Source organism: Primulina tabacum, chromosome 1 (genome assembly GCF_025594145.1).
Source record: "Primulina tabacum isolate GXHZ01 chromosome 1, ASM2559414v2, whole genome shotgun sequence".
NCBI lineage: Eukaryota > Viridiplantae > Streptophyta > Magnoliopsida > Lamiales > Gesneriaceae > Primulina > Primulina tabacum.
The window spans coordinates 5,382,458-5,404,147 of NC_134550.1; the positions used below are offsets into that span (position 1 = coordinate 5,382,458).

Sequence of the window (21,690 nt, forward strand, 5' to 3'; positions counted from 1 at the left end):
TAATAATAATATAATGATGATTAGTTGTTGAGAATTTATAAAATTATATATCCGTCTCCTCAGAAAATATATATTTCTCTCAATCACTAAGGCTTCCACGGCGGCGGGGGTGGAGGGTTCGCGGGGTACATTGGCGGCACTGCCGAAAACATGGTATTCTTATCCACTCCAACGCCACCGCTCGAAGTGAGAGAAACCAGCGCAGCCACGAGGCCGGCATTTCCAGCTACAGTTGGCTCGGTGTAGCTGTAATTTGTTCGGACATCCCTGAAGTTGTCGAAGCGGTCGGGGCCGCCCACCATGGCACCTACGATGTTATTGGGATTGGCAGTTTTAGCGTCGCGCCACCGCCATCCGCCGGTGCAGGAGTATCTAGTTTTGTCGTTGGGGATGGAGGCACCACGGTGGTGGACGTGTTTAGGATACTTGTCGCCGTAGCCCACTACGTAGCTCATCTTCATGGGATTTGCTCCCAATATGTAGTTCAACTATGTGTACATACATATCAAAACACGAAAACATACACATATTAGCACCAATAATAACAATAACATTTATAAAATAAGATAATAATTCATGATAATTAAGCAATGAGTTTTCAAGATTGAATCTGAAGTTTTCGAATGCCATGTAGTTACTTGTTATGAGTAGATCTCTTGTGAGATGGTCTCACGATGACTCATATTTGACAATACCGTACATGAAATTTGCCTATTTTTATGGAGATCTACTGTTCACCCATATAAAAGGTTATTAGTAATTTTAGATATTAAAGTTTAATATATTAAACTACTAACATAAAAATAGGAAAAAAAATGAAGTACAAAAACAATAGATATTATTACAAGCATAACTCAAAACATATAGAAAAAATTACCTGAGAAGTGGCGAAGTCTTTAAGAATAGAGATAGGAAGAAAGTCCCCGCCGCAATACCAACCAGGAACCCCGCTGGCATTCAAGTAATCCGCAAACACAGAAGCCAAGAATGCCGCATTCGCCACATACTGCAAGTTCTGCGCCCTTCCATGATTCAGTTCAATCAATCCACCTGCACACACACGCTTCAAAGTAAATCTCCCCAAGAAATATATATTACACGGAAATTTTGTACCCGGCAGCAGGGCACTACTTTTCTGCTAGGATCGAAGTAACCATAACACGGTTTTTTCGATGAACCCATCTGTCAGCATTGACAGATGGGATATGACCACATAGGCTAAATCAATCGTGATCTGTCCCATATGAACAAATCAATCCGTTATCCTTCTGCCAGTATCGAAGAATCCTACATAACACAGCGTGCATGGGGAAGTAATATTGTACCTCGAGTCCAGTTAAAAACGTTGTATCTCTTAAGGTAAGAACACATGGTGAGCCCAGTAACGTTGTGGTAACTCCTCAACATATCCTCGTACGGGTACCCCGGGCTAAGGAACAGCCTAATTCTGGTCAGGAGAAGCATAGCGGCGGGTAACTTGTTCTCCCAACTCAGCACACTCAAATCCGGGATCATGTAAAATGCCTTGGCGTTACGAGGAATCCCCGGATTTGTCGCCAACGAGAAGTAAGAGCTATTCCCAGTTGCGTAGAACAGCCACGCGGCGCCCCACATGTGCTCGTCGTAGTAATTGGTCGAGTTGTAGTATGGCGCGATGTAGGGATTCCCTCGGCTGTAAGCTGTCCTTCTACCCCCGTCACGGGCGAAGGCAAAGACGGTTTTGGCGCCGGAGACGAGTTTCTTTGAGTACGTGGGGTTGTTACGGAAGACGATGGAGGCAGAGGCGAGTGCGGCGGCCATTTCTCCGGCTAGCTCAGGGCCGGAGCTGATAGATATGGACTTACGAGGGTAGTCCATGTCTTCGGGTCTCTCCCAGCAGTAGTGGTCGTCTGGTGTTTGGGACCCGTTTTGGGATCCGCCAACCTGTATGCAGTTCATGTAGTGAGAAATTATGGTGACATTATTGAAGGGGAATTTGGTATACGATGAATTATATCATATTTTTCAATTTTTTGGTTTGGTGTTGGTATGTTACTAGATTGATAATGCAAGGAATTAACGGTGTGTTTCGCCACCGGATTTGGAAGGATTCCATGGGATTTGGATTTCAAAATCAAATTAAAATATGATTTTGGAGATCCAAAGATATATTTTAACAAATCAAATACATCACATTGCGCATGCTAATTACCTGGCCGTAGATTTTGTCGATTTTGGTAGCCGAAGAGTTGAAAGTAAGGAGCAAATAATCGGTACCCCATTTGATCAGGTCCGTGACATGGTCATACTCGCCGATGGCTCGATACTTGTGTTCGTACTCGATCACACTCCAACTCAACATCGTCATCGCAAACGACATCGGGAAATGAAACTTGGTGTTGTCTCCGGCGTCGTAGTACCCACCCACTAGTCCACCCTTCACGTCCGTTGCATCCGATCCGTCTTGGAGGCCGGAATCTCGTCTCCATGGGATACCGTTGTTTTTCGGTAATTTCCCGGCTGCAACAAATTATGAGTTCTGTAATTATCGCTTTACCTAGATTTTTTAACTATTGAAAAGCATAACAAATTTTACGCCAAGAGATCCTTTAAGAGCCTGACCGCCTGGACAAACTATGATAAGAACTATTTATTTATTGTTTTGATACACCGGAGTCGTGGTCTTGGTACACACCTCGTACACTATCAGGGAAAGGAGGGTTAAGTTCTTGTTAGCATAAGAGTAATGTCCTAATACAATCTAAAGGTCCAAAGTTGACCGGGACATGTGACAAATTAAATTTGGACAACTGAATAATGTATCCAAGATCAGTTTGATTCTATGAACTAAGATCAATCAAGAATTGCCCACACTAGCTTCTATGATCCGTATAAGAAAGATAGTAAAAACAAAGCGCGTTTAGGCCGACCGTGGCAGGAACTTAGTAACATCTCATCAAAACTAATATCAATTATGATATAATATAATGTAGTATAGTGCATGGTTTTTAAGGTATTATGATTGAATATATGCTGTTGTTTTACATTAATTTAACAGTTTAAATCATATTGTGTATAATTATTGTAGTATAAGTTTCTTTGACCAATTCATTTACTATTTCTTATTCTCTCTTTAAAATATTAAAATATATTTTCACCCTATAATCATTAATTGTTTTTCCGTCGACACAATACCCTTTACATTTCATTTTTTATTATTATTATTATTATAGTAGATAGATACATATAACCGATCCATCGGTGATTTCATTTCTGTATCGCTAGACCAAATGCATTGTACAAAGTGAGCAATCCATTTTAAATTGTTCGTGCCTATCACGTAGAACTATAATATATTATAATAATATTATTGAAAGTTTCTATTAAAAAAAAAACAAGTGAAAGTCAACTATCCTTTTCAAAAAAAATAAAAAGACAAATAAAAATAGTATTTTCTATATAAAATTTGACTCCCGACCTCTTGTTTTGAAATTAATATTATACAATTCTCAGCTTAAATTGTAACTATATGCTACAATTTATTTTTTTGGTAATTTATTTTATGATAATGACATGCTTATTGAGAAAATAAGGTTGAGAGGGTTAGTAGGATGTATATTATAATTTTGGTCAGTTCTCTTTTTTACATATTTTATTTTTTTATTATCACAAAATAATATTCATATATTTATTAAAACAAGGACCAAAGTAAGGTTAAAAGTCGAATATATTTTGATCAAAAAGGCTAGATTTTATTTTGTCGTGTACATACAATATAAATTCTAAAATGGATCAAGAATATATATATATATATAAAAATATATATATATATATATATATATATATATATATTTAAAGTTGCACAATTAAGTAAATAACGGAAATCTAACATTGACTTATAAGTGAGAAAGGAATTAAAGTGAGAGAGATGAGAAAACGTACATTTTTGGGCGTTGAAGAAGAGCAGGGCTTTGTGAAGGGCAACCGTGTAATTATCCGGCGGCTGAGGCTTGGCTTTGTGCTTAGGCAACGACTTGGCTATGATGATCGGGAGCCCGATCACGACGAAGGCTATGAGAAATGACAATAATGTCCATTTCAACACGGTTCGGCTGCACACGATGCAGCCCAAATCGACATATTTCTTTTTCTTCTTCTCCTTCGGTCCTAATAGCCAACTTTGTTGCGTCTCATCTAGATTGTTGTAATGTTGGTTCGCATATGAAGCCCTGTCCCAATCCAAGTTCTTGCTCTTGTCGTCCGCCACCGTCGAATCTCCGCCGTTGATCTCCAACGTTCCTCCCCAATGATTTTGCATTTTTTTTTTAAAAAAAATATTATATATATAAAGACTCACTTTTTTCTATGGAAAAATCATAGGAGTGAAGAGAAATGTGAAAAGGGATCCCCTAAAATCAAGAACACAATGGAAATAATTGACTGTTAATTATTTTATCAAATGAATTGGATCTCAATAATGAATGCAGATTCATGCATACAATCGACTTAATGATATATGTAAAATTTATTATTACGATTCACAGAGAAATATACATACATATATATGTATATATATGTAATCACCTGGATTTTTGATGATCTAGAAAGAATCCATCGTTCTTCAATGTGCTACTCTTCCATGTAAGTGTGTGTGTATATATATATGTATATATGTTTGTTAAACCATTATATATAGAGACAACCCGCGTTTAGAATTAAAAGAAAATAAATATTTATTAAAAATATAATAATAAAATAATAGGAGAAAGTTGACATTTTCTATGGGATTTGTTCCAATAATATATTATGAGCTTTAGTGGATTTTTTTAATTAAATTTAATTTAATGAGGTTTTATGCTAGACTGGGATATTGACTGAAAGCTGGAGTGATGATGAACTGTGAATTAATGTAGAACAGCTAATATTTAACATTAATTGTCAGCTAATAAAACTTTTTTGGGGGTCGATAGGAACTTTCCTACGAAAACATCCTTAATTTAGTAATGAAATGGGAAATGGCCCCAAAAATATTGAACATTGTTTTGAATTTGTATTTACCATATTTGTTTTTTTGTGTGTGTATATATATATTTATTTATTTTTCACATTTTTTTGCTAGGTTTTCCTTGTTCAAGAAAAGGGCAGTTAGAAAAACAAAAGTATTGGGAAAAAATAAAATAAAATAAAAAATTAAGTTTTATGGGGAAGAAACAGGCAGTCAAAAAGCACAAAATCCGAAAGCAAAATTAAGTAAACCCAACCCAAAACTTCCCGAACCAGATATTACCCATGCCCCCTCGACTTGTCACCGGCAGGATTTGTATAAGAGTCTGGTAGGTGATTAGATTGAAATTATAATTGATTAAAAAACATAAATGTGTTTCTTATTATATATCCTCTTGGAGGTTTAAATTTAAAGTATACTTCATCCGTCTCATATGTATACATGTTTTCACACATTAAAAAAATTTATTGGAAAAGTAATTTTAAAAAAAAATCATTTACCTTTATTTATTTAGTTTTTTAATAGAATAAAAAAATTTTGGAAATATTTAACGCTAGATATAGATTGGTAAAAAATTATGGAAATTGAACTATATGTTTGATAACGAAAAAAATAGTCGTTTATATTTGGAAATTGAGACGGAGAAAGTATATTTTTGTCTAAAAATATTTGTTTGCCTCCTCATTTTAGAAAATTTTGGTTTAAACTCTTGGCTCCACCATATTTGAAAATCTCTCAGATTTCGGAGTTTTTAAGATTTTACTTGTCAAGATAATTATGTAAAATAAGATAATTTGTATACAGTTTTGATATGATGTTCATTCATTATGTCACATCTATTACATGTATAATTTAGATATGATTTATCACGTCTAATAGATAGGTAACAGTTTATTGATGAACACAGAATTGAGCATGGTACGTAGAAAATATAAACTAAATATATATAGAATTTAAATATGTTTGATATTAATATATATTTCTTTTATCATATCATAATTACAAAAATAACATTATACAATAAGATTAATGTTTTCTCTTTTCGAGTTTTCTATTTCGACATCTTATAATCTTCTAAAAAGAATTACCAAGTTTTTTTTTAAAGAAATATTATTTTTTAGCAATAAAAGAAGTAATCCTTGGACGCATGAGTTGCTTTAAAAATAACATTTTTTTAAAAATAAATCATATGCATTACTTCAAAATATCTTGATTCATAATACTAAGTAATCAATCTAGTATATCACCAGAACACTATACAACATAAGAAGAAGCATTAGAAGCTTCACGAGCCATCCGATGAGCAAGTCGGTTGGCCGCGCCATACATGTAGTTTTTGGTTTTTACTTCGTACCATACTTTTAAAATAATGAAATTATATTTTTATATTATATTTAGACAATGAATATTTTTTTTTTATTTTTCAAATAGCCACTTAAAAATTCGATATTAAACATTTATTCTTTTCTTAAAAATAATGTCTACATCCAGCCTAATCGTATATAAATAAAAAAGTTGACCAATACTTTTTTTAAAATGTACGTTTAAGAAGACACATCAATTGCTAACCACAAATAAATATATTAATAATACTATTATAATAATAATAAAACTTTTAATTTTTTTTATAAAATAATATTTGATACGACCGATAGCTTGAATATAATAATAGATATGAATATCGTGTGACATACCATAAAATTGGTAGATTGCATGTGAAAAAATCTCAAAAAAACCTTTGATTAACCCTTTACACAGTGGGATTTCGGCGAATTAATCCCGTTAGTGTCAGCTCAACTTGAAGAAAAAATCGAATTTAGCCGTGTGATTTTTTAGATTTTTTGGAATCTTTGTTCCTAATATTGAGAATATATAAAGAAATAAAATGATTAGGTGTCTATTTTAGTCAATACACATGTCAATATGTACGTCTATAAATACTTCACCCATGTACTGGTATATGTTGGAGTTTTTAGTTCATTAATAACTGCCTTCGTTTCTAATATGGTATCAGAGCAGAGAGCTTCGCGTCTCTGATTTCTGCTTCTTCTTTTTCAGATCTACAGAAAATGGTGAAAGGCAACAATATGGCTAATCCCTAGCCTAATCGTGGTATTTCAGAGGATTCAAGTAGCCCATTCTTCCTTCACAATGGAGATCATCCAGGGTTACTGCTCGTCTCCCATCAATTGACAGGTTCAAACTACAATACTTGGAGTCGATCGTTTTCTATGGCATTGACTGCTAAAAATAAGTTAGGATTCATTGATGAAGACATCATTCGGCCACATACTAATGATCTATTGTATGGAGCATGGAATCGATGCAATAGCATGGTCATCTCGTGGATATTGAATTCAGTTAGCAAAGAAATTGCAGATAGCTTGATGTATCTATCTACTGCTCGTGAAGTCTGGATAGATTTGAAGGAGCGATTCCTTGAAAGCAATGCTCCACGGATTTTCCAAATTAAGAAGTTGCTAACTGGTTTGCATCAGGGATCCATGGATGTAAACACTTATTATACAAAGCTGCGCATCCTTTGGGATGAATTGAAGGATTATCATCCTGTGGCAGCATGTACCTGTGGTTCTATGAAAGAATTGGCGTCTTATCACAATCAAGATTGTGTAATGCAATTTTTGATGGGATTAAATGAATCATATGCACAGGTTCGTGCACAGGTACTTATGTTAGAACCGCTTCCTGTAATCTCGAAAGTGTTTGCCTTGGTTGTTCAAGAAGAACGACAACGCTCTATTGGTATAAATTCCTCCAAAACTGTTGTAGATCAACCACTAGCCCTTGCATCACCGGCTTCCATTATTGCGCCTAAGAAATTCCAGAATGTGAAAGGAGGCAAGCGTGATACATTAATATGCTCGCATTGTAACTTCCCTGGGCACACAGTTGATAAATGCTACAAGCTTCATGGATTCCCACCTGGACATCCAAAATTTATCCAACAACAAAAGGGGAGAGCATATGTATGTCAAGCCCCTGCTCCAGAATCAACAAGTACCTCAGCCGATACTTTAACTGCAGGGCAGTGTAGGCAACTTATTGAATTGTTGACCACCAAACTCCAGACTGATGCTGGATCCATTTCAGATTCACAGCAGCAACAAGGACCTATTGTATCTTGTTTCAATGGTATCAATTCTTTATCTCATTCTTTTACCTCTGTCTCCCGTAAAGATTGGGTGCTAGATACTGGAGCAACTCATCACATTTGTTGTAATATGTCTTCTTTTCACTTTTGCAAGAAAATTGACTCCAAGGTTATCTTGCCAAACAGTTTCACTATATCGGTCACACATATTGGGACAGTTTGGTTGTCAAACAATATTCAGCTTACTGATGTACTATATGTTCCAAATTTTCAGTTCAATTTGCTCTCTATCAGCTCTCTCACGAATCAAATTCCGTGTTTAGTGTCTTTCCTAAATGATGCTTGTCATATTCAGGATATTCGTCACATGAAGACGATTGGGATGGGTAGACGAATTGGCAATCTCTACGTTTTTGAAGAATCAGGTATATCCTTGCCATTTTCTTGTAGTGTGTCCTCCAATAATACTGATGTGTGGCATTTTCGATTGGGACACCCCCATTTTGATAGTATTACTGTTGTAAACAATGAGTTGAAATTGGGTACATCACGTAAAGTTTTGCCTCATTGTTCTATTTGTCATCTTTCAAAGCAAAAACGTTTACCTTTTGTTTCGAACAATTTATTGCGTGAACATTCCTTTGATCTAGTGCATATTGATATATGGGGTCCTTTTGCTTCAATATCAGTCGAAGGATACAAATATTTCTTGACCATTGTCGATGATCATACCCGGTTTACTTGGGTGTATCTGTTAAGAAACAAGTCTGATGTGTCCAGTATATTTGCATCCTTTTACGAGCTGATTTTCACTCAGTTTAATTCTCGCATTAAAGCTGTTCGAAGCGATAATGCACCTGAGCTTAATCTTGCTGAGTTTTTTAAGGCAAAAGGCATTATACACCATCATTCTTGTGTCGAACGTCCTCAACAAAATTCCGTTGTTGAAAGAAAACATCAACACGTATTGAATGTTGCTCGGGCTCTATTGTTCCGATCGAATATACCACTAGGTTATTGGAGTGATTGCATTCTTACTGCGGTTTATGTCATTAATCGCACCCCATCCTCACTTCTTTCACACAAAACACCTTTTGAGTTGTTATATTGTAAGTATCCTTCGTATGATCATTTGAAGGTTTTTGGATGTTTGTGCTATGGCTCCACACTCCTATCTTCTCGTCATAAGTTCTCTCCTCGTGCTATCAAGTCCATATTTTTAGGATATCCACCGGGGTATAAGGGATATAAGCTTTTAGACCTTGACACAAATGAGACATACATTTCGCGAGATGTCATCTTCCATGAAGATATTTTCCCTTTCAAGGATGTTAAAGTCCTTCCTCCTCCTGATTTTTTTTCTGATAGAGTACTGCCATCTCATATCCCTCTCCAAGATACTTCTGGTTCCACACGTCCTCAACGCCGTGTCATTCAACCGTCACACCTTCGTGATTATCATTGCTTCCTTACAGCTTCTTACTTGCCATCTTCCACAGTCTATCCTCTTAGTTCAGTCCTTGATTCGAAGAGACTCTCCTCTTCATTCACTACATCTGTCAATAATATTTCTTCAGTCATTGAACCTGATACATTCTCTCAAGCTGTTGTGATTCCTGAATGGAGACAGGCTATGGTTGAAGAACTCCATGCTTTGGAAAATAATAATACTTGGTCTGTGGTTTCTTTGCCATACAGGAAATCTGTAATTGGCTGTCGTTGGGTCTATAAGGCAAAGTTCTCTGCTGATGGAGTGTTGCAACGTTATAAAGCTCGTCTTGTTGCAAAAGGGTATACGCAACAAGAGGGGATTGATTATTTTGAGACTTTCTCACCCGTGGCCAAGCTCGTTTCTGTCAAGTCTTTGTTAGCTATTGCTGCTGTTCGTGGCTGGTTCTTACTCCAGCTTGATGTTAATAACGCTTTCCTCCATGGTGACTTGAAAGAGGAAGTTTATATGTCTCTGCCTCCTGGGTATTGCAGAGAGGGGGAGACATTACCCACGAATGCTATTTGCAGATTGCACAAGTCACTTTATGGACTTAAGCAAGATTCACGGCAATGGTTTGAAAAATTCTCTTCTACCTTGATAAGTATTGGCTTCACACAATCCTCAGCTGATCATTCTCTCTTCACCAGAACTCGAGCAGGCATTTTTATGGCATTATTGGTATATGTTGATGATATAGTAATAGCCACCAACTGTGAACAAGAAGCCTCGGATTTAAAAGTATTTTTGGACAATAAATTTCGGCTAAAAGATCTGGGCGACCTAAAATATTTCTTGGGAATAGAGGTTGCAAGATCAAAGCAAGGGATATCCATCTGTCAAAGGCATTATGTGCTCAAATTACTCACAGATTCTGGACTTCTTGGATGTAAATCTCGGTCCATACCTATGGATGCTAATCAAAAATTGTCTCAAGACGAAGGGGAGTTGATCTCTGACCCAGCTTTGTATAGACGATTAATTGGAAAAATGTTGTATCTTACCATTACTCGGCCAGACTTAGCTTATGCCGTGCACAAGCTAAGTCAATATGTCTCCAAACCGCGAGTTCCCCACCTAGAGGCTGCGATGAATGTACTTAAATACATCAAAGGGACAGTTGGGCAAGGACTGCTGTACAAATCAAGTTCTGACCTCAATCTGAAATTCTTCTCTGATGCGGATTGGGCAACATGCTCGGACACACGACGGTCAGTCACTGGTTTTTGTGTCTTTCTCGGTGAGTCTTTGATTTCATGGTGGTCTAAGAAGCAACATACCGTGTCTAAGTCATCTGCAGAAGCGGAGTATTGTTCCATGGCTTCGTCAACTTGTGAGGTGCTATGGATCATGTCTTTGATCAAAGACCTTGGTGTTGTGTGTGATAAACCAGCTGTGTTGTTTTGTGATAGTCAAGCAGCTGTGCATATCGCCTCCAATCCGGTCTTCCACGAGCGTACTAAACATATTGACATTGATTGTCATATTGTGCGAGAAAAGGTTCAAGCTGGATTGGTTAGACTCATGCATGTCTCTTCGCAATTACAGTTAGCCGATCTTCTCACAAAACCATTGCTACCATCTCGTTTTCACAGCCTTTTGTCCAAGATGGGTGTGCATAACATACACGCTCCATCTTGAGGGGGAGTATTGAGAATATATAAAGAAATAAAATGATTAGGTGTCTATTTTAGTCAATACACATGTCAATATGTACGTCTATAAATACTTCACCCATGTACTGGTATATGTTGGAGTTTTTAGTTCATTAATAACTGCCTTCGTTTCTAATACCTAATAAGTTCGAAAACTCGAAGAAAAGCTTCGATTTTACCCTGGCCAAGTGAGAAGTTTAAATTTTCTGTTCCATTTGTTTGATTTTTGAAAGTGACAGCATAAATGAATTCCGTATCTGAAAATGCAAATTTTTCGTTTTTTTGGCGGTTGTCTATATCTTGCAGAGCTTTATCTAATTACAATTCCAAATATAAATCTTTATATGTGTTTAAAATTGCAATCACTTTGAATGATGACGATGACAATGATATTTGTAACATGAAAAATCTTTATATGCGTTCGAAATTGAGCATATTTCATTTGAAGACAAAAAATAAATTTAAATAAAGTAGGTAGCATAAACATTGACTAGTAAAATTCTTCTATATTGGTGATTTTATGTTGAGTGGAAGGTTAAATTTCATTTTAATCCGTTATTTTTGTTTTTTTATTGTTGACAATTTTAGTTTTTTTACCCAACGTGACGCTTATGTATCACCAATACTGTGGTAATATAGTTTTGACATATGTAATATCACATCAACAATCCCGACAAAAAATGAACAAAATTACCGAAAATAGAAATATACACGACTAAAGATGAAATATTTTATCCAACATCTTATTATATTATACAAACCAAATGATGTCTTAGGACGAAATAATTTTGTTAACGGTCGTTGAAATTTGTGGACTAGCAAATGCACCAAGTTAAATTATAATATATCGAGTTTAGAATCTAAGTCATTCCCATTTCCCACATCTATCGATAATTAGTAAAAAAAATTAATAAATAAATTTTTCGTGTTTACTGAAAATAGTATAAACTCTGTAATACGATAGAATTTCATGAGATGGAGTAAAATAATAAATAATATTATTTACACAAAATATAATATTTTCCGTGAAGCAGTAAATTGTTTCTATCAAAAAGGGATAGACTGACCAGACTGTCGCCGTTGGAGATGCCCTAAAACCCTGACCCGGAGGTTTTTTCGCCTCCGCCTTCGTCCTGACGCGGTTATGCTAGTAAGTCGATCATGCGCCGCCGCGCATAGGGCGTTTCGGAGGCTGAGGTTCACTCACGACCCCCTAGGAAGCAGTAGTAGAGCTGTCTTTTCTCATCATTATTCTCCCTTTAACAATCCCATCCAGTCTCCTTTTGCTCGCATTGTGATTTCCAACTTTAGCAGTGGAATAAGTTGCAGTGGTTTTTGTTCCTCCTGGATTAAATTGTATTCAACTTGCTCAATATCAAATTCTATATTAGCTGGCGATGCTGCGGCTACTCCTACCACTGGTATTGAGAATGGTGAAGCTGATGAGGAGGCAGGGAATTACGTTCCCATGCAATATGGTGCTATTCCGGAGGAGTATTCTGCAATTGAATTGGCTTTGGATTCTGTGGTGAAGATATTTACGGTTGCGAGTAGCCCCAGTTACTTCCTTCCTTGGCAGAATAAGTCTCAGCGTGAAACAATGGGCTCGGGTTTGCATTTCTTTTTGCCCAATTTGATTTCGTGTAGATTGGTATAACATAACTGATTAAAAGATTTTCTTTTTCGTGAAAGTTTCCTCTTCGCGCTTGTTCTGGCCGAGTAATCATGAGACCCAATGACTGTCAATCTATTGGTTTTAGCTAACAAAGTGGTAGTATGAATGGAGATGCGAACTCTTTTAACAATTCTTATGTTTCCTGTATGACATTTATTGTTGTAATGATACACTGTTTCAAAAAGTTTGCTGTCCTGATCTTAGATGTAGATTAGCCTCAACTCACATTTTAAGAGAAAATCATATCCGTAGACAACCAGATGCATTCATGCAGGTGTCTTGTGGGCTAAGAATATTAGCCATCTAACTTTAAAAGTTTCTATGAAATCACCTATGTGGTTCAATGATTCTTTTGACTATGGGTTTTGTGAAATTTGATGCAGGGTTTGTTATTCCGGGAAGGAAAATCCTGACAAATGCCCATGTTGTGGCTGATCATACATTTGTACTTGTAAGAAAGCATGGTTCTCCCACCAAATACAGGGCAGAGGTCCAAGCTGTCGGCCATGAATGTGATTTGGCTATACTGGTTGTTGAAAATGAAGAATTCTGGGAAGGAATGAGCTTTCTGGAACTTGGTGACACCCCCTTTCTTCAAGAGGCAGTTGCTGTTGTTGGCTATCCTCAAGGTAATGTCACATAAAATGTGCGCAAGATCGTTTTGAGTAAGGAAAATTTCTCCGTTGGCCAGGATTGCAAACCAGAATTAATCTTTTGTAAAGTTATTTCAAAGATATATGGTTGAAAACTGGAAAAAATGCACAATGCATGTAAATTTTAGGACTTTGAAGAGAAATTTAATTGTAAATTGAGCGCTATCTGCAGACTTTTAAGTGGCCTTTATCATGTAGTATCTAACTTTTAATTACTATTTAAATTGCTTGCTATTGATTGGATTTATCGAGTTCACGAGTGCAAAAATTATTTGTATTATTATTATCTAATCTTGCTTATGGGTTTGTGTAGGCTGAGTGGCCGACTTTCATTAAATTGTTGACTAATTGAATAGTTTTGTATCTTCTTTAAACATTCTTGTGTTATGATTATAAGTTGTGAGCAGTGAGCTTCCGCTGGTTTCATTAGAAAAATTACACTAATGAGGTATGTTTTTGCAGGAGGAGACAACATTTCTGTTACAAAAGGGGTCGTCTCTAGGGTTGAGCCAACACAATATGTACATGGTGCAACGCAGCTGTTGGCAATACAGATTGATGCAGCTATAAATCCAGGAAACAGTGGAGGCCCAGCAATCATGGGTGACAAAGTTGTCGGAGTAGCATTTCAAAACCTTTCTGGTGCGGAGAACATTGGGTAAATTTATCATGTTTTTTCCTTGCATTTCATTGGCAGAAGATGGCTGCTAGGAACATACCAATTGTTTGCTTGAGAATTTGAGTGTCAGAACCTCATTTTTACAAAGTTAGGAGGCACACATATTTAATTTCTCACATCAAATCTATTTTAAAGTTGGTGTCCATGTCCAGTTCTGACTTATTCTTTTCCACCAAGCTGCCAACTTGATTCTAGATTTGGTAGGTGTGTTATGCATTTTCAGCCTTGGTAACATTATTGTCCTCTGTTGAAGCTGCAGCTTATGGATGATGACTAATTCGCCTATTTATCTTTGGTGAAATTGGTTAGTCAAATGCGACAATCCATGTTATACAAGACATAGGAGTTACACAATTTAGAGCCCTTGGACATGGTTGTTGGAATTAATTTCATGTATCTCAAAATGAATGAGTAGAAACAAAATAAATAACCAGAAACTTTCCATGTCTTTTCTTCCCTAGAGAGTGTCATACCAATTAATGACTTGTCCCTACTCCCTATGAAGATGCTTGCACAATTACGGATGCTCTTTATCATTTTTGAACTGGCAGTGAATCAGGAATTGAATCATATTGATCAATGCAAATGTTTTCCATTTTTATGTATTCTGTTTTTGCTGTGATGAAATATTTTTTTGTGTTATGCATCATAGAACTACTTCTGTTAAATATGGATTCTCATTAGGAATCTATTCCTTTTTAGACAAATGAGCCATTTATCTCTTAAGGGCCAAGACAATATAGTTTATGTCAATTATGCCAAAGAGGTCAGAAAATCTACGATACACATACCTTTGTTTAGTCAGTTATTTGCAGCGAAAGAAATTGAATTGTATTTTTCTTGTACGATTGGCTGACCCTGTCTTTAAATTAAACATAAACAGTCCCTCTGACCTGCGTAGTTATTCTTCAGCTTTTAGTTTCTTATAATTATAATTATAATTAGAATTACATGTATAGCAAGCAACTTATAGTCCATGGGGTATTGAATATCCTAAGATTTAACATGTTAATTTATTCACGGAAAACTTGTAAAAGACCAGTGTCTAGTCACTTCAAAACCGGGTCGAAGCAGTCACCATCTCTCCATGTCAGTGGCTAAATGTATTGTTATTTGAATTTGGCGTGTTTGAGTGCTACTGCTGTATTTTATTTGTCCATGTATGAATAGACATGTTCTTAAATAATATAGGTTCTTATAAACTTGGAGGAGTCATTAGATACAATGTCACGTAATTGTTTATCATTTTGCAGCTATATTATTCCTGTCCCGGTGATAAAGCATTTCATTGCTGGTGTTCAAGAAACTGGAGATTATGTTGGATTCTGCTCCTTGGGATTGTCTTGCCAACCTACTGAAAATGCACAACTTCGTGATCACTTCAAAATGCGACCTGGTTTAACTGGGATACTTGTCAGTAGAATTAATCCTCTCTCTGATGCATATAGAGTTCTGAAAAAAGATGATATCATCCTTTCGTTTGATGGTTCCACTATAGCAAATGATGGAACAGGTATATTTCAACATGTCTCCGTGCCTTTTGAGGATTCTATGTGAGGTGTTTCAAAAACATCTCTTATGATCGCTCGATTGATAATTCTTAGGCATTTTCAATTACTTGAGAGACTGAATAAATGGTATTTACTATTTGTTGCGGAACATGCCTCATACTTGCAAAACATTATGGTGGCTGATCGTTTTACTTCTAGTGCATGGCTATTTTAATTTCAATAGTTTTGATGTTGTGCCTCATTTATGATACAGTTTCTTTCCGGAATAGAGAGCGAATAACGTTTGATCATTTAGTCTCCATGAAGAAACCTAATGAAACAGCGGAGATTAAAGTCTTGAGAAATGGAGAAGAGCATGACTTCAGTGTCACCCTTCGTCCTGTAAGTGCAATTTCTTCTGCAGATTGGCCTAACACTGCTTCTTGTGATCTGACTGGACACATGACAGTGCTGTATTTCTACTGCTACAACTACTGGTGCTGCTTCTTCACTGGACAGGAACCATCAATTGGATAATTGCCTTAATATCGTAATATCGGCATGCCAAACAAATTTTTAATTGATAGACATCTAATCATTTCCCGTTTAATCAATGTTCATTTCCTTGAGCAGGAACATTAACCTTTATTTATGCATTTATCGAAGACAAAAATGCTCTTAAATAACCGAGCTTTAATAGAAGCCCTGTTAAAGAATCAAAATCCCAGATTATCTCCCAACAAGAAAGAAAAACTCTCTCCCGCCTCTTACCCGTAGCACAAGCTAAAACGTATTCTTAACAAAGTTCTGGATACCCAGACCGTAACTGAACATGCTCAGCATGTTATTACCAAAATTCCTATTTGGGAGTAGATTACGACATGAGGATGACAGCACTTAGTGATTTAATCTTTAGCCCTCACATTTTGCTGTCAAAATTATCTTCATTTCTGTTAGTTGACTATATTCTGAGCCGATTCTTCAAAATTTCTTTGACATGCAGATAGAACCGCTTGTTCCAGTTCATCAGTTTGATAAACTTCCAAGTTATTTCATCTTTGCCGGCCTTGTCTTTATTCCTTTGACTCAGCCATTTCTCCATGAGTATGGAGAAGACTGGTACAACACATCCCCTCGTCGGTTGTGTGAACGAGCACTTAGAGAGCTGCCAAAGAAAGCTGGTGAACAGCTTGTCATCCTCTCGCAGGTTCTTAGCTATTCTTTCTATTATCAAGTTTCAGGTTGGTGGTGAATTATGGAGAAAGAGCATTCATTGTGAAAAACTATGTGCATCATCCATGTGCATTTATTTGTTCGTAGAGAGATACTTCGTTCTTGACTATGTTACAAATTTTATATAGGTCTTAATGGATGACATCAATACCGGCTATGAGCGCCTTGCTGAGCTACAGGTATACAACAGTGTGTTTCTGTAAGTTTACTGTTTAATGAGCTGATCTTACTCTGTTCTAGCTTCAACTAAATGAAAATACTATTCCGTAAAATGTTTTAGGTACAAGTGTATCATGGCAGATTTTCATATACCGTTGTTTTTAAGCCCAGATACATAGTTTTCTGTGACAACTCAGATATTGTGAATCGCTATTCTTGTTTGAGCAGCTGCATTTGAAGTTTGTATTGGTTATTTCTTCGCACAGTAGGCAATTTCTTTTCTCACTCTCCCTTTCTTTACAATTTGTTCCATTTTACAGGTGAAGAAGGTTAACGGCATAGAAGTTAACAACTTGAAACATTTACGACAGCTTGTGGAAGATAGTTTCAAAGGAAGTGTGAGATTCGATTTGGATGATGAGAGGGTAATTGTTTTGAACTATGATTCTGCAAAACTCGCAACAGCTCGAATATTAAAACGGCATAGAATACCTCATACCATGTCTAGTGACCTTATTGATGAACAAACTCTGTCAGAAGTTGAGCTCGCTTGCTCAAAATGAGCTTCCGGTTAATTTATTTGTTTCACTGGCTGATTTCTATATCAATTATTTCTAAATTTGTGGAATATATTGGAGGATGAATGTCCGAGCAAGTTTTCTTAGCGTTTGCCTTGCAATTCGACATCGAGCTAATTTCGTTGTATTCTAATTTAAATTTTCTTGATGTAAACGCAATCTCATTTTTTTGGAATAATTTCGATTCTCAATGTTTATTTTACCATGTATGTAATTAATCATTTACACCATTAGGAGTGTCATCTATTCATCTTGATTCAAATTTCTTGATTAATCGTACATTCAGGCAAATAGTTGAATGAGATGTACAATCTAATTCTCTTGAAGATTTTTCTTTTTAGTATATGTACTAGGGAACAAATCACTCGTTACGTGTAATCACAACCAGTTTATTATTGTGAAAAAAAATCAATTTGTGGATGTTTGGTAAAATATATTTTTGAAAAATTATAAATTCAATTTTAATAATGACCAAGAAAAATTAAATATCTATGTTAAAGATAATTAATTTGATTTTAATCCATGATGCTTAATATATTGCAAATGTTCAGAGTAATTTTTTTGACATACTGTTATTTTAATGTATATATATATATCCTTGATTAAAATAAGTTTACAATTACCGTATCAATCAAAGTTTGGATCTTAATCGCCTATGCGATGTGAACTTTCTGCAAAAAAAAAAAAAAAAAAAAAAAAGAAGAAGAAGAAGCAAATACAACAAGAAGTTCACATGTGGTGCTAATTTTCTTTTTGGGCTCCGTTGAGTGAGTGTACATGTGTGAGAGGAAGAGAGAAGTCAGGAAGATCGAGGTTGACCAAAACTTCATGCCAATATAATAAACTGAAAATTATTATCAGAGAATGCTAACAAAACTTCCACCCCAAAAAAGAACGTTGCTTGCGGTAATACATCAAAATTTCAGTGGCCCTCAATATTTTCGCCTTTGTCCATTTTACCTTTTTAAAGCCAAACTTTGACACAACAATCATCTCCCACAATAACTCTTCCTCAAGGAAATCTGACCAAAAGTATCAAACAAAGATAGAAATATGTGTAGCATTAACTTGTTGATTCTTACACTCATTTCCATTCTTTCAACACATGTTTTTGTGGTCAAATCTGAGGATCCTTACTTGTTCTACACTTGGAATGTCAATTATGCCACCCTCTCCCCTTTAGGTGTCCCTCAACAAGTGATTCAAATCAATGGACAATTCCCGGGACCAAAGATCAACTGCACTTCCAACAACAACATTGTTGTTAATGTCTTCAACCACCTCGATGAGCCATTGCTCTTCACTTGGAATGGCATCCAACAGAGGAAGAATTCTTGGCAAGATGGAACATTAGGCACAAATTGCCCAATTCAGCCGGGTACAAACTTTACTTACCACTTTCAAGTCAAGGATCAGATAGGCAGCTACTATTACTACCCCACCACCGCATTCCACCGTGCGGCAGGTGGCTATGGCCCCCTCACTGTGCATAGCCGTGACTTGATCCCGGTACCCTTTGATCGTCCTGAGGATGACTACGCAGTGCTTGTAGGAGATTGGTACTCGAAGGGCCATTCCAACTTGAAGAAACTGTTGGATGGTGGCCGGAGTCTTGGCCGCCCGGATGGGCTTATTATCAATGGAAAGAATGGTAAAAGTGATGGAAAAGATCAGCCCATGTTTAATATGATCCCTGGGAAGGTATATAGATACAGAATATGTAATGTTGGGATGAAGAATTCCATTAATGCAAGGTTTCAAGGCCATCCAATGAAACTAGTGGAGGTCGAAGGATCACACACTGTGCAGAATGTGTATGATTCTCTTGATGTGCATTTAGGACAATGCTACTCAGTGTTGGTCACGGCTGATCAAGCACCTAAGGACTATCTCTTTGTTGCGTCCACGCGTTTTACAAAATCACCACTCACTGCCACAGCAACAATCCGTTATGTTGGTGGAAAGGATCCAGCCTCAGCCGCTCTGCCAGAGGCTCCAGTAGGGTGGGCTTGGTCGTTGAACCAGTTCCGGTCCCTTCGTTGGAACTTGACAGCAAGCGCAGCTAGGCCTAATCCACAAGGGTCCTACCATTATGGAAAAATCAACATTACACGCACAATAAAATTCGTCAACTCGGCAGGATCTGTTGATGGAAAGTTGAGGTATGCTGTCAATGGAGTTTCACACATTGATCCAGAGACACCAGTGAAGTTGGCTGAGTACTTTGGGATTGCAAACAAAGTGTTCAAATACGATTTAATTGGTGATGAACCGCCATCTGGTGCAGGAGATAAAATCACCATTGCTCCAAATGTGATCCAAGCGATTTTCAGAAACTTCGTTGAGATCATATTCGAAAACCATGAGAAGAGTGTTCAATCGTGGCACTTGGACGGCTATTCGTTCTTCCCTGTCGCGTAAGTAATTCTAAAAAACACTAATAGCCATTGTAGCACATAATTACGGGTGCACAGAACCATCTATGTTCAAGAAACCAAAATCCAACAAAAATGTTAATCTGAATTGGATATTTAACGATCGGAATCGAATAATCCTGACAGTTTCGTGCAAAAACGCCATGTTTTAAAACATTTTTTTTCCCAAAAAACAGATGATAGATCGTTACACTTTTACCCATTCATAGATTCATATTTTAAAAAACCACCTATTTACTGGAAGCCAAATCCGCAAGTCAAGAAACCGAAAACAATAACCTGAACCAGATGATTTCACTACCAGAAGCGAGAGCAAGATTTCCCACTATTTGATGTTAAATTCAACTTATTAGATATTCATAAATTTCATGCATAAATATATGTTGAGACAGGATTGAGCCTGGGAGATGGACAGCAGACAAAAGGACGAAGTACAATCTAATAGATGCTGTTAGCAGACACACAATCCAAGTATATCCAAAAAGCTGGGCAGCAGTCATGACAACTTTGGACAATGCTGGAATGTGGAACTTGAGATCAATGCTGTTAGAAAGGAATTATTTGGGACAACAACTTTACATTAGCGTGCTCTCGCCTGAACACTCTCTCCGCGATGAATATAACATTCAGGACGACATTTTGCTATGCGGACTAGTCAAGAACATGCCAAGGCCAAAACCTTACAGCATATGAACGATTCTAGAATCTGCAATATCAAGAAATGACAGTTTTTCATGTCTTTGGCTTGAAGCATATGAGGCATACATTACTTCAGATTGAATAAATAAAGATAGTAAAATAGTAGAGAATTTTACAGTGAAGAAGGACGATTTGGATATGGTGGTTCTATATTAATGGCCACGTTAAGTTTTGTTCAATACTAGAAAATTGAAGATCATTGTTTTCTTGTTTTTATCTTTGTCCAATTTTTGTCATCTGTTCTTTGAAGTGTATTATGGTGGAGAATGATGCTACAATTTATTGGCTTTGATATTTGTTTTTCTTTTCTTTTTAATAATTATGGTCCTCAATTTCATGTAGGAAGTTTAAAATGTGTATATGGTATATTTTGGTAGCATTCAACGACCCAAATCACATAGATTGCCGCATTATCTCAAAGAAACCTGCTGCCATTGATAATAAAGTTTTGTTTTTAACATGAATTCAAAAAGATTACCTGTCATTGATAATAATGTGGTAGCTAGGGAAGTCCTTTTTTTTATATATATGTTTTTCATATAATAGTCAAATGGATTTGTTGTCACATACCTTCTTCTAATTATTTTTCTCTGTTTTATTATTACCTTACTAATTTTAGATAATTTAGATAACTGAGAATTATTTTTTAAAATAGTTAAAAAAATATTTTAAATCTTTTACGATAAATATATTAGTTATTAAAAATTTGATTAATTATTCTGAGTATTTTTCCACCAATTTCATAATTTATTTGTAAGCCGTATATAATATACTCTAATACTTAATTAATACAGAGTAAATTTTTTAATTAAATTATTTAGTTTTATTTGTATAGACTTGTATAGTTGT

General features: G+C 36.1%; 3 protein-coding genes across 3 annotated transcripts; 2 read left to right on the forward strand and 1 right to left on the reverse strand.

Annotated features, from left to right (window-relative positions):
- LOC142537059 (endoglucanase 12) lies at positions 1–4,642 on the reverse strand. The gene is made up of 6 exons (XM_075642602.1): positions 4,564–4,642; positions 3,922–4,388; positions 2,192–2,499; positions 1,326–1,923; positions 878–1,050; positions 1–488 (listed from the first exon to the last, which is right to left on the reverse strand). Exons 2-6 carry the CDS (start codon positions 4,295–4,297, stop codon positions 87–89), a joined length of 1,857 nt encoding a protein of 618 aa, XP_075498717.1. The 5' UTR covers positions 4,298–4,388; positions 4,564–4,642; the 3' UTR covers positions 1–86.
- Positions 4,643–12,274: 7,632 nt separating this feature from the next.
- On the forward strand, positions 12,275–17,909 carry LOC142537075 (protease Do-like 10, mitochondrial). The gene is made up of 8 exons (XM_075642627.1): positions 12,275–12,850; positions 13,299–13,544; positions 14,031–14,226; positions 15,501–15,760; positions 16,012–16,139; positions 16,741–16,944; positions 17,099–17,149; positions 17,450–17,909. The coding sequence occupies exons 1-8, from the start codon at positions 12,385–12,387 to the stop codon at positions 17,690–17,692; spliced, it is 1,794 nt and encodes a 597-aa protein (XP_075498742.1). The 5' UTR covers positions 12,275–12,384; the 3' UTR covers positions 17,693–17,909.
- Positions 17,910–18,687: 778 nt separating this feature from the next.
- On the forward strand, positions 18,688–21,128 carry LOC142537080 (L-ascorbate oxidase homolog). The gene is made up of 2 exons (XM_075642642.1): positions 18,688–20,124; positions 20,535–21,128. Exons 1-2 carry the CDS (start codon positions 18,761–18,763, stop codon positions 20,833–20,835), a joined length of 1,665 nt encoding a protein of 554 aa, XP_075498757.1. The 5' UTR covers positions 18,688–18,760; the 3' UTR covers positions 20,836–21,128.
- Positions 21,129–21,690: the final 562 nt, after the last annotated feature.